The sequence below is a fragment of the Sciurus carolinensis genome, chromosome 16, assembly GCF_902686445.1.
Source record: "Sciurus carolinensis chromosome 16, mSciCar1.2, whole genome shotgun sequence".
Taxonomy (NCBI): Eukaryota; Metazoa; Chordata; class Mammalia; order Rodentia; family Sciuridae; genus Sciurus; species Sciurus carolinensis.
In genome coordinates, this window is record NC_062228.1 from 11,379,966 (window position 1) to 11,392,558 (window position 12,593).

At 39.7% G+C, this 12,593-nt stretch overlaps 1 protein-coding gene across 11 annotated transcripts in view; it reads left to right on the forward strand.

The window, feature by feature from the left end:
- Window positions 1-12,593, forward strand: part of Wdr59 (WD repeat domain 59) — a 72,582-nt gene that overhangs the window by 4,205 nt on the left and 55,784 nt on the right. For all 11 annotated transcript variants that reach the window (XR_007105457.1, XR_007105458.1, XM_047529046.1 and 8 more), the window contains exon 2: window positions 10,067-10,116. Coding sequence is in view for 8 of the 11 variants with exons in the window: in XM_047529046.1 (XP_047385002.1) it covers window positions 10,067-10,116 (50 nt within the window). In the remaining 3 variants the exon portion in view is untranslated. The remainder of the gene's footprint in view (window positions 1-10,066; window positions 10,117-12,593) is intronic.

Sequence of the window (12,593 nt, forward strand, 5' to 3'; positions counted from 1 at the left end):
AGCCCTGTTGCCAGTTTTTGATGATTATGAATAAAATTGCTATTAAAAATTGCTATAAAAAGCAAAGTGATATTTGTTCATATCCCTTTCTATGAAAATCCTTCACTGGCATCCTATTGTATCTAGAGTAAAATATAAATTCTTTATTTTGTGTACTGTGTCTATATGAAGCTGAACATGAGTTTGTACTGCTGTCTCCAGTTCTAATCTGTTGCCACCTGGATCATTGCGGCCTCCTCCTGCTTATCAGTAACTTCCCACTCTGTTGTGAGGAACCTGACTCCTACCATCCTCCCTTCATCCTTCAGTTCCAGGGTATGTGGGAACTGGTTTCAGAGCTGTTGACCTGTACCCATTGACAGTGTTATCAGCTCAGTACAGTCTTCATGTGCACCACCTTTTCCTTTTGGTCTTTCAGATTCCACTCAGTTTTCTACCTTTTTTTTTTTTTTTTAAACTCTCACTGCCTCTTTGATCAGGTCTTTTTTGTTTAGTTTTTGTAGTGCTGGGGATTGAACCCAGGGCCTCATGCATGCTGGGCAATCACTACTACTGAGCCACATTCCCAGCCCTGATCAGGTCTTTATTAAAGGTAAAATGTCCAGACTGGGGTGTGCTTGGTGATAGAACACCTGCTTAGCATGTGTGAGGTCCTGGGATCCATCCTTACCACCAAGAAAAAAAAAAAAAAAAAAAAAAAAAAGCTGTTTGAAACCATTTGATCTTTATGGAATAAACCTAAAACAAATTTAAGAGTTTATTCAGCAGGCTGCTTTTCTTCTGTTTTTTTTCCCCACTTACTGAGGTCCCCTCCCCCTGCTTTACTGGGGTTGGAACCAGGGGCACTCTGCCCCTGAGCTACATACCCAGCCTTTTTTTTTTTTTTTTTTTTTTAATACCAGGTACTGAACCCATGGGTGCTTAACTACTGAGCCACATCCCCTTTTTTATATTTTATTTTGAAACAGGGTCTCGCTAAGTTTCTTAGGGCCTTGCTAAGTTGCTGTGAGTGGCTTTGAACTTGTGATCCTTCCACCTCAGCCTCCCAAGTTACTGTGATTACAGGTGTGGGCCACCAGGTGTGCACCACCAAGCCTGGTAGTTTTCACCATTTTCAGCAGCCATTTTCGTTTCTTTGTATTGTGGTCTAGTCTTTCTGAGGCATTCTTTTAATGAAAAAAATTTTTTTTCCAGTACTGGGAATTGAACCCAGGAGCGTTCCACCTTTGAGCTGCATCTCCAGCCCTTTCTTTCTTTTTCTTTTGAGACAGGGTGTCATTAAGTTGCCCAGTCTGGCCTGGTGTTTGTGATCCTCCTGCCTTAGTCTCCAGAGTTGCCAGGATTACAGGCATGTATCCTTGTGACTGTCTTAAAAAATAATTTTTGAAAATTAAAGCTGTAGATTTTTCAGAGAACATTCCCAGCCCAAAAGATGGCACTGTACTCAGTAATGCTCAGCGATGATTTGTTTTTTTATTAGAGCAAAAAAGTCTTTATCTTCCTCGAAGAGTTGTAATAATGCAGAGATTAACAAGTCATTAGCCATCAGGGCATATTTTCTGCTGAGATGACTCATTTTCAATTTTGAGGTAGCAGGAAAAATTAAGCAGAAGTATTGGGCAGGGGCTGTAGCTCAGTGGTAGAGCGCTTGTCTCATGTGAGGCACTGGGTTTGATCCTCAGCACCACATAAAATAAATGAATAAATAAAGGTTGTGTCCATTTACAACTAAAAAAAAAATTGAAAAAAAAGAAAAAATATTAGAGGATATCTTTACGAACATTGGGTAGGGACATTCTTCTACGGAGGATGAAAAAATACAATCCATATATTTAACTGCATAAAGACAATGAAGGGAAGCCACAGTTTGGGAGACTATATTAAAACATATGTAACCAATACAGGATTAGAATCAAGAAAATGTTTATACTCTTCTTAATCTTTAAGAAAGCAGTAACAACTTTAAAAGTACACAAGAAATAAATAGGTATTTCATAGAAGAAACATACATTTTCAATTAAACATGAAAAAATATTCATTTTCATCAGTCATCAGAAGAATACAAATTAGCCTCCCAAATTACAGACTATTTCATATGTACCAGATAGGTGAAAAATCAATGGACAATAAGACTGGTATGGGCAAGAAGTTTTATTTTGTTCACTGCTGGATCCACAGTGCCTGGCATATAGTAGACTATCAATAAATAATTGTTGGCAGAATGAACAATATAAACATCTGATAATATCAGGTACTGATGAGAATATGGACCAACTCATTAATCACTGCTTCTGGAAGTATACAATTTAACCACTTTGTGAAACAGCTTGACGTTTTCTGGTGAGGTTGAAGAATATGCTCATCTGAGAGCCCAGTAATTCTATGCCTATGCAGATACCATCTTTACAGTATTATCATCTATAATTTAAAAAATTGGAAACAACCCAAATGTTTAATGACAGATCAGCTGCAGCACAGTCATGCAATGGAAAACTACCTCAGAGGAAACAAGTGAACTACAACCTATCCACCTGGATAAACTTCAAAATCAATGTGTGTGTGTGGGAGGGTGGGGGTGGGAAGCAAGTCACAAAAGAATTTACAGCACAGGATTCCATTTATATAATGGTCAAAAACAGTCACAATAAAACAAAATATTTTATTTTTACACATGTATAGTAAATTATAAAGAAATGCAAGAAAATTAGCCAAAATTTAATGTAGTCATCAACTCTAAAGGATCTAAGGAGGAATATATTCTGAGGAACCATAGCATTCAGTCTTTAAAAGTAACCAGAAGGGTCTGTTCTGCCACGTGGAGAGTACATCATCGGATGTGTGCGCGCATGGGATCAAATCCACGACCTTGTGTGTGCTAACCATGCACTTTCCACTGAGCTATATTCCTAGCCCATATTATTCTGTTCATGGTATCAAAATACCTCATATATATGTTATATTCCATAGCAAAAAAAATTTTTTTAAGAACGATTTTAAAACGTCATTAGGACAGGTGCAGTGGCACATGACTGTAATCCCAGCCTCCTGGGAGGCTGAGAGGAGTGTGACAAGTTCAAGGCCAGCTTGGGCAACTTAGGAAGACTTTGTCACAAAATAAAAAATGAAGTGGTGGATATATAGCTCAGATATGTGTTTGCCCATCATGTGTGAGACCTTAGGTTCAGTTGCTAGCACCACAAAAAATAAAATGAAATCAGTCATTAAATTATCACATGACACTCCATAAATTTATGTAATTTTTATGATTTTATTTATCAGTTAAAATTTATTATTATTTTTTTGTACTGGGGTACAAAAAACTTAAGGGTAGTTTACCATTAAGCTACATCCCCAGTCCTTTTTATTTTTTATTTTGAGGCAGGTCTTGCTAAGTTCCTAAGAATGGCTGTGATCCTCCTGCCTCATCTTCCCAAGTTGCTGGAATGATAGGTGTGTACCACCACACCTGACTATCAGTTAATTAAATAAAGGAAAGAAGGAAAAACCTAAAACAAATCATGACACAATAACAACAAAAGCAATAAAAAACCCCAGCAAATTCTTTAAGAACAAAGTTATAAATAGTAAATAGCCTGTATATTTTCCTGGAGCAGTCCCACTTTGATCTCTGGTTTCCTGGTGGAGGAGCATAGTAGGAATATTTTTGGTGGAAGTGACTATTAAGATGTGAATGCTGTGAATATCTTATTTTCTAGAAAACAATGTGACGATTCATTGATGATGGGAGGGAGGAACATAGCATCCACAGAGGAGGGTTTGGAACTAAAGTGCTGGGTTAGGGCCCAAGTAGTGTCACCCGTCTGCCATGGGATTGTGGCTCACTTACTTCCTAAGCTTCAGTTTTTTCATCCACAAAAGAAGGGTAATAGTACCTGCCGGTGTCAGGAGTTCCCCAGCCACCTCCAGGATGATGAGCCTCTAGGAGAGTCACAGTTGGCTTTTCAGTTATGATTTATTATAGAGAAAGGATACAAAATGAAATCAAAGAGTGAAGGTACATGGGGTAAGGACTGGAGAAAACCAGTCATGAACTTCCTAGAGTCCTGTCATGATGGAGACACACAGGACATGCTTGATTCCTCCAGCATCCAGTTGTGAAACACACATGAAATGTTCATTAGGGACTCAGTGCCCAAGGTGTTTTGGGGAGTCTGGTTACATAGGCACCTCTGTTTAGCATATACCAAGATTCTAGATTCCCAGAAGGAAAGCGGGTGCTCAGTGTGCAGCTCATTGCTTGGACCTAGAGTTTAGGCACAGTGAGCCACTCTTATCAGTTAGGGATTGGTGTGATCACTTCCATTATTGGGGTTCAGGCTCTCAGACTCCAGCCAGCAGCTGCCCTGCAAGCAAGCCTTTGCAAGGATGGCAGCCTCAGGCCTGCTGTGCCTACTTTCTCCACACTGCTTATGGAGTTGCTATGAGGATTAAAGAGAAACATCAGTGCAGAACAGTTAGCACAGTGCTCAGTGCATATTAAATGCTTGATTGATACATGTTATTATTATTTTAGGAAACAGACCTAAGGAGGCAACAGATGTGACCTGACAAAAGGGACTTACTGAGATGAGACTTCAGAAGATGTCTCATCTCCTCTCTTATTTACAGATGAGGAACCTGAGCCTCACAAAGATGAGGGGGTTCACCTAGTGATACCCAGTGTGTGCCATTTTGGTTTGTGAGGAGATGAGAATGGTCCCAATTTTAAAGGGGGGTTTCCCAAGCATTGCCCCTCTTGGGGAACTCGGGAACCAGAGCCTTGGATAGGTGGTTTGTAGTAAGCATTAAACAAGGATGGCTCAAAAGCAATTCGGCGGCAGTGTCTGTCTCTCTAATTTAAATAGAAAGCTTGTCATTTGAAATGGTCTGACCCTTTTTATATCAGTGAGTGTCAGCTTGTGGTTTTGCTGTAGGAGATCTGATAATGCATACATTAGTCTTTCCTGAGACCTCTGACAAACTGATAGTAAGGGAACTGACCCAGCTGTGATTTGCATTGATTGAATGTTAACCAGTTGCATAGATTGGAAGGATGAACTGGCAAAGTCCTTTCTTTTCTTTTTATTTGAACAGCTTTTTTTTATTCAGCTGGGTTTAAAAGAGGAGGAGTTGATTTATTTCCTAGTCCCTTCAAATAAACAAACCCTAGATTTTGTTCTAGAGATAACAGAAGTTCTCTATAGTGAGGTGTTCCTTTGTATTGGATCAGGGTAGAAAGATACTCCCAGAAAGCTGTGTGATGAATTCTTCCCAGAGAGATCGACTTTCCGACAGAGCCATTTGTGTTTGTGCCAAAATTTAGCTGTAAGTGCAAAATGGATTTTGTAATGCAATCTGTCTCTAAGTTCAGCATCACTTGACTATTATAAAGTAAGTACCTGTTATTTTTTAAAAGATGAAAATGTTAAAGTGTGAGTTTTTTTGGTAATAACAGCTGTTCTGAGCTATAATTCACATACAGTTCACCTGTGTCAAGTGTACAATTCAGTGGATTTTAGTTTATTCACTGAGTTTGCAATGGTCATCGTAGTCATTCCAAGAACATATTCATCTCCCCAGTGTGAAGCCCTGTACCCTTTAGCCTTCTAGTCTGCTGGCACCCCAACCCTAGCAACAACCACTAATCTACTTTCTGTCTCTGTAGGTTTTCCTATTCTGGAAGTTTCATGTAAATGGACTCATAATACGTAGTCTTTGTGATGAACCTCTTTTACTTAGTGGTTTTCAAGGTTCATCTATGTTGTAGTGTTGATCAGAAATTTCTTCCTTTTTGTAAGTCAGATCCATTGTTTGAATATACCACATTTTATATGTCTGTTCATCAGTTCTTAGACATTTGAGTTGTTTCTACTTTTGGGGTATCAGGAATAATGTTGCTATGAACATTTGTGTTCATGTTTTTGTGTACCATAAACTTAAAGACTTTATTGCCTTGTACTAGCAGACACTGCTGCATACCATGTGCTAGGCCTTGTACTGGTGAATTTACCCTCAAGGAAATTGCAACCTACTGGAGGAGATGCATCAGCAAGTAGATAATATTGCAGTTCATAAGTGCTATGCAAAGAAAAGTCCTGGGTATTGTGGAAGCACAGAAGAAACTGCTAACTCATACAGGGTAACAGCAGAGATGGCCCATGAAAACCTTAGAAGAGTCTGAACTGAATATCAAAGATGAGGAATTGATTAGGTAAAGAATGGAGGGGCAGGACTTACGGGATCTCTAAGTGTCTGGAAGGGTCTGAGGTGAGGAACTTTGATTCTAGTTTGATTCTAGTCAAAGTGAAAAACCAACAGTGTTTTTTGTTTGTTTGTTTTTTGGGGGCAGTGAATTGATATTATCAGAACTCTGTGTTTAGGTTTAGCATTAGAAAGGAGAGGGGATGGGAAAGGGACACTTTGGAGTTTGTTGCTATAGACCAAGCCCTAGGCAGTGGCCAATGGAAGTGGAGAAAGAGACCCACAATGCCTTTGCAAAAAGTATTTTTAAATTCTAAAATAATATGTATATGTAAATAATATGAAAATACAGACTTATGTACAAAAATAAGATTAAAACCCTGTAGGAACAACTACCTTTAAAAATAAAACTAAAACCCTGTACAACAACTATCTTTAAAGTTTTTAAAATTGTATTATAAATTAACAATTGATAATTCTGTATATTTATGGGGTATAAAATATTATGATTTATGAATACAGTGTGGAATAATTAAATTAACTAATATCTGGGAACAAATACCTTTTAAACACTTCATATTTTTCCTTGAAATATATTTACAAGTATCCAATTTAAATCTTAGTCTACATTCAGGCATAAAATACTACTTTTTCTTACTTTATAACCTAATGTAATCCACAGCAAGCTAGTCTTCTATGAACTGATAAGAAAGTTACTACACAGGGTGTCTTTCTTTTTTTGGTACCAGGGGCATGCTTAATCATTGAGCCACATTCCCAGTCCTTTTTATTTTTAAATTTAAAAAAAAATTTTGTTTTAGTTGTAGGTGGATACAATACCTTTGTTTTATTTTTATGTGGTGCTGAGGATTGAACGTAGGGCCTCATGCATGCTAGGCGAGTGCTCTACCACTGAGCCACAACCCCAGCCCTTCATTTTATAATTTTTGAGACAGGGTCTTACTAAGTTGCTTAGGGTCTTGCTAAATTGCTGAGGCTGATCTCAAACTTGGAATCCTCCTGCCTCAGCCTCCAGAGTCACTGGAATTACAGGCATATGCCACCATGCCTGGCCAGGTTCCCTTTCTTGCAGTGGGATCAAACAAGAACCCCACAGTCCCGTTGTTCTTAACCTGTTAACTTCTCTCAGCCATTCCCCATGTGGTGCCCTGAGAGTGGTGAGACTGGTAGACTCCTGTCCCCACAAAGCACCTTTTCTCTGGTTAAATTGTTTCCACTTCCTCTGTTCAAACCCTTTCCTTTCTGCCTTCCCGCTTTGAGATAGCCTAGCAAAACCCTCTTAATGTGTTCCTACAAATATAGTGGTAATCTGTTTTTTTCTTAGGGTAGGGATGGGGAAAATCAGTTAGGTGGTTCTGTGGTGGTGGTGATTTTCTTTTTAAAATAATTTCCCCTAATATGGTGAGTTATGATACTCTGCAGTTTTGACTAATGCCCTTTTTGTGTCATTTTAAAAATGCTTCCAGAATATTCCATCATGTAAGATTTGTATAACATACTTGTAGATAACATGAAATAAGTAGCTTTGTGCATATAATGTTTGCTGTGTTTTTGACAAATTCTGGAGGTGAATCTACTGGGTAAAAGGCATAACTTTTTTGGACTGTTGCCAGATCATACTTTGTTGTGTCTATCACTGCATAGCACAGGTTAGCACCTTCAGTTACACTACTTACTAGCTCACAGTTCTGTAGGTCAGGAGTCCAGACAAACCAAGGCATCAACCAGCAGCGTTCCCACCTGGAGGCTTCACTTAGAGAGAATCCACTCTCAGGTTGTTGGAAAATCCTGATTTTAGGGGTAGTAGGATTGAGACTCCTGTTTTCTTGTGGTTGTTATTTAGAGGCTGGTTGCTCTCAGCTCCCAGAGGCCTTTCAGGTCCTCCCCGCTTGACCCCTCCCATTTCCACAGCCAGCGGTGAGCAGTCTTCACGTCCAACCCTTCTCCCTTCCCATTTCTGACTTCCAAATCTAGGTTTAAATGACTGATGAGATTAGGTCTCTAGGTCTTCCCCTCTTTTTCATTAGTTCCCATCTGTACTCATTAAACAATAACTCCCTATTCTGGGCTTCCTCATCTAGCCCATGGTGACCTCTATTCTATTTTCTGTTTCTGTGAACCTGCCTGTTTTAGTTGGATTCATATAACTAAGTTTGTCTATAATTTTTTTTTTTTTAACAGTACTGGGGATTGAACCCAGGGCCTTATGCATGCTAGGCAAGTGCTCTGTCACTGAGCTGCTTCCCCAGCCCTTTTTAAAAATTTATTTTGAGGGCTGGGGAGATAGCTCAGTTGGTAGAGTGCTTGCCTCTCAAGCACAAGGCCCTGAGTTCGATCCCCAGCACCACACACACAAAAAAAATTTATTTTGAGACAGGTTCTTGCTGTCTTGTTGCACTGGCTGGCCTTGAACTTCCAAATGTCCTGCCTCAGCCTTCTGAGTAGCTGGGATTATAAGCATGTGCCACAATGCCCAATGTTTTTGTCTTTTTTAGTCTTGCCTGTTTCACTTTGCATAATGTTTTAAGAATTCATCCCTTTCATATCAGAAGTTCCTTCCTTTTTAAGACTGAATAATATTCCATTGAATATTATACCACATTTTATTTTTACCCCACATTCATCCATCTTGGACATTTGGGTTGTTTCAGGTCTATCTTGAGGTCAGCCGATTTGTGACCTTAATTTATGCTTCTAAAATCCCTTTGCCTAGTCCCTAAAGTGATGTTTTATTAGCACTGAATAGCAGGGAGGGGGTGTGTGTACACCACGGCCCAGCATCTTGGGGGCCATGTTAGGATTCTCCTATCGCGCTGCCCATGCAGGCGAGCCATCCTGTCTTCCTTGATAACATTCTTCTAGAAGCTGCACAGAAGAGTTCTGGAAGTGGCACCTTGTTTCATGGCCTGCCTTTCCAGCTGGGTTTTTCTCTGCTTGTGACCGTAGTGCAATATGAAGGATGTGCTTTTCAGCCTTCAGTGAGAGCACTCTGGCTTCTAGTCCCCAGTGTTACCTTTGACGTTTCTCCAGGGTGGACAAGATTGTGAAATCCCTTAGTAAGGCCAGTGAGGATAGGGAGAGAATTTCTGCTTGCCATTTGTGATTGTAACAACATGTACTAAATGAATTCTCTCTTGACAATCTCTCAGAAATATCAAGACTTAGAACATTTAATAACCAAACAATGGCACAAATAATTTGTGTTAATGATATGCAAATGCATTTAAACTTGTCCCAATAAGAGGATTTGGGACTGTAACTGCCAGGATTCAAATCAGCCTCCTATTTCAGCCTAGTAGCAGATTCACTGGACTCAGCAACTCTTTGGGAGTTAGGCTTTGGATTCTGCAGTGATGGTGCTCAGTAGGAATGTGGAGACCTAGTTAATGGAAACCAGAAAAATGCACTTGAAATTTCATCTTGAATGAACTCGGCATCTTAGTAACAAGAATATGACCGTGGATTCAGCCGGGGTGCTGTTGGAATAATGCCAACCTCCCTGTGACTTGAGGCCTTGGGAAAGGTCTGGGTGTGTTGTGTGTGTGTGGGGGCCAGTGTCCCAGGATAGTTTCCCCTTGGAAAAGGGTCTTTGTGCATCAAAGCTGTTGGTTATCATGCTGCTCAGACTCCCTGAGGGATAGTAACAGTTGGCAGCTGCCATGCTGTCAACATGAAACTTGGGTGGGAACTAGAACGGGGTCAAAGTACCACTCTAGAGAACTAAGGATACTTGCTGGCTGGGGACTGCCTGGGACATGGGAAGAGGAAGATCCAAAGGGAACACCTGTCTTCTCCACCCAGTCAGGGTCTGCTCGCATTACTGAATCTGTGTTCTCTCTCATAGGCAACTGCAATGTCTGTGGACTGTCTTGGGCAGCATGCCGTGCTTTCTGGGTAAGTGAACTGTGAGAGTATGTCTGCCACAATTTCTGGGGAACAAATTGCAAATCAAGTTTTTGGGACATTGGAAAATATCCTGGTATTTAGGAATTATGATCACAGGGTTTAGTTCTTAGAACCTAGTGAATACAGGACACGTATTTTTGTCACTGTTTATTTTTGTCTTTGCCCTAACAAGTAAGCAGTAGAATTCCATTGAAATTTTAGTGACTGGTAGTTTGGTCTTGAAATTGCGATTTTCTGCTTATTGCATAGACCCTTCGAGAAAGCTACCTGGTATAGTTAAATAGGTAGTGACTAGGATTGAGGGCATCTGGGTTCTGTTTTGGCAGTGCCACTAATCTTGAGCCCATGGACTTTTTTTTGGGGGGGGGGGTTACCAGGGATTAAACCCAGGGGCACTCAACCCTTGAACTACATCCCCAGTCCTTTTAAATTTTTAAATTTCGGGCCTTGCTGAGTTGTTCAGCTGGCTTTGAACTTGGAAATCCTCTGCCTCCTGAGTTGCTGGGTTTATAGGTACATGCCACTGTACCCAGCAGCCCCTGGACATTTGTTCAGTTGACCTTACTGCATTTTGGTTTTCTAATGAAGGAATTAAACTACATAGTATTCTGTAGTATTTATGGCTATTTTTTTTTTTTTTTTTTTTTTTTTTTTTTTTTTTTTGCCATGGTGAGGATTAAACCTGGGGCACTATATCACTGAGCTACATCCCCAGCCTTTTTAAAAATTTTTAAAATTTTGAGACAGGGTCTTGCTAAGTTTCAAAGGCTGACCTTGAACTTTTGATCCTCCTGCCTCAGCCTCCCATGTTGCTGGGATTACAGGCTCGTGTTATCACACAGGCTTTTGTAGTGTTTTCAAACTCAAAAGTTATAAGATTCTGACAATTAAGGTTCATCTCTGCCTTTGCTAATAACCCAGGTGATGTACCAGGATAAAATTTGATGGGCAGGGTCCTGCCTTCCCTTTCATATTGCTCTGGGTTATTATCCCTACCTCTCAAATTTAGCTGTATTTTCATTAACTTAGTTATTTACAAATCTATTTATAAAATAGTGAAAATATTTTATTTTCTGTTAGTTCATTATTTTATTTTGCAATTGCTTTAATTTACCTTTTAAAAAAGCACATTCACACACACACAAAAAAAAGCACATTCACATAGCAAACATTTAAATAGTTCAAAAGGATATATCATGGAAAATTTTCCTCCTACCTATGGACACCTCCCCAGAGACATTATTGACATTGTTTTCTTCTGTGATACTAGACACATGGATAAGGAAATACTGGTATTTCTCTCTTTCAGTTCTAGTTTCCTGGTTGTTTTTTTTTTTTAAACAGCTTTATTAAGATATAATTAATATACCATGTTAATTCACTCATTTGGAGAGTATAGTTTAGCTGGGTGTAGGGCTCACATCCATAATCCCAGTGGCTCAGGAGGCTAAGGCAGAAGGATCACAAGTTCAAGACCAGTCTCAGCAACTTAGCGAGGCCCTGTCTCAAAATAAAAAACAAGGACTGGGGAGATAGCTCGGTTGGTAGAGTGCTTGCCTTGCAAGCACAAAGCCCTGGGTTCAATCCCCAGCACCACAAAACAAACAAAACAAAAATAAAAAACAACAACAATGAAAAAAGGGCTGGGAACGTTAGCTTAATGGTAAAGTGCCTCTGGGTTATATCTCCAGAGCTCCCCACCCCCAAAAGAGTATGATTTAGTGGTTTTTTTTTTTTTTTTTTGTATATTACATTTTTTAAAAAAGTTTTTTTAATTGTTGATGGACCTTTATTTATTTATATGCGGTGCTGAGAATGGAACCCAGTGCCTCACACATGCCGGGCAAGCACTCTGCCACTGAGCCACAACCCCAGCCCTGGATTTATCCATCCATCTTTATAAATTGACTCCTTTTACCAGAAGATGAGAATCGACGCTTTTACTGTGCTCTGTGGGTCCTTGCACACCTACCTGGCCTAACCCCTCTTTCCAGTACAGCTCTGTAGCAGTCATTTAGTTGGTTAAGTATTTGGGGTTCCTTTTCTTAGAATTATAATGAGATCCTATGCCATTCTGATTCTGGGCTCTTTGTGACCTAGTTTTCTCTTTGGAAACCTAAAAATCCTATCTTTATTTCTAGAGTTTGTGAAATTTTCACCATGACTGCTTTGTCTATGTCTGGGTACTCAGGACCCCTTCCCCACGTCTTTACATTATTGTTTATCTAAGCCAATAGAGGCTTAACTCTCTTGGTATCATGTTGCTCTATTAATGACCCATAAAACACTCTCAAGTGCCTTGGCGTAACTGGGCTCAAATGTTAGATTTCCTAGTGTTGACTGATGTAGAGAGTGGTATCCTCTAGGAGAGGATGGAGTATGTGACTGGAAGTCAAGGCAGGTATCCCTTGTTCTAGTGTGCTCTTAGATATGTATGCATCTCTATTGGTTTTCAACGTGAACTT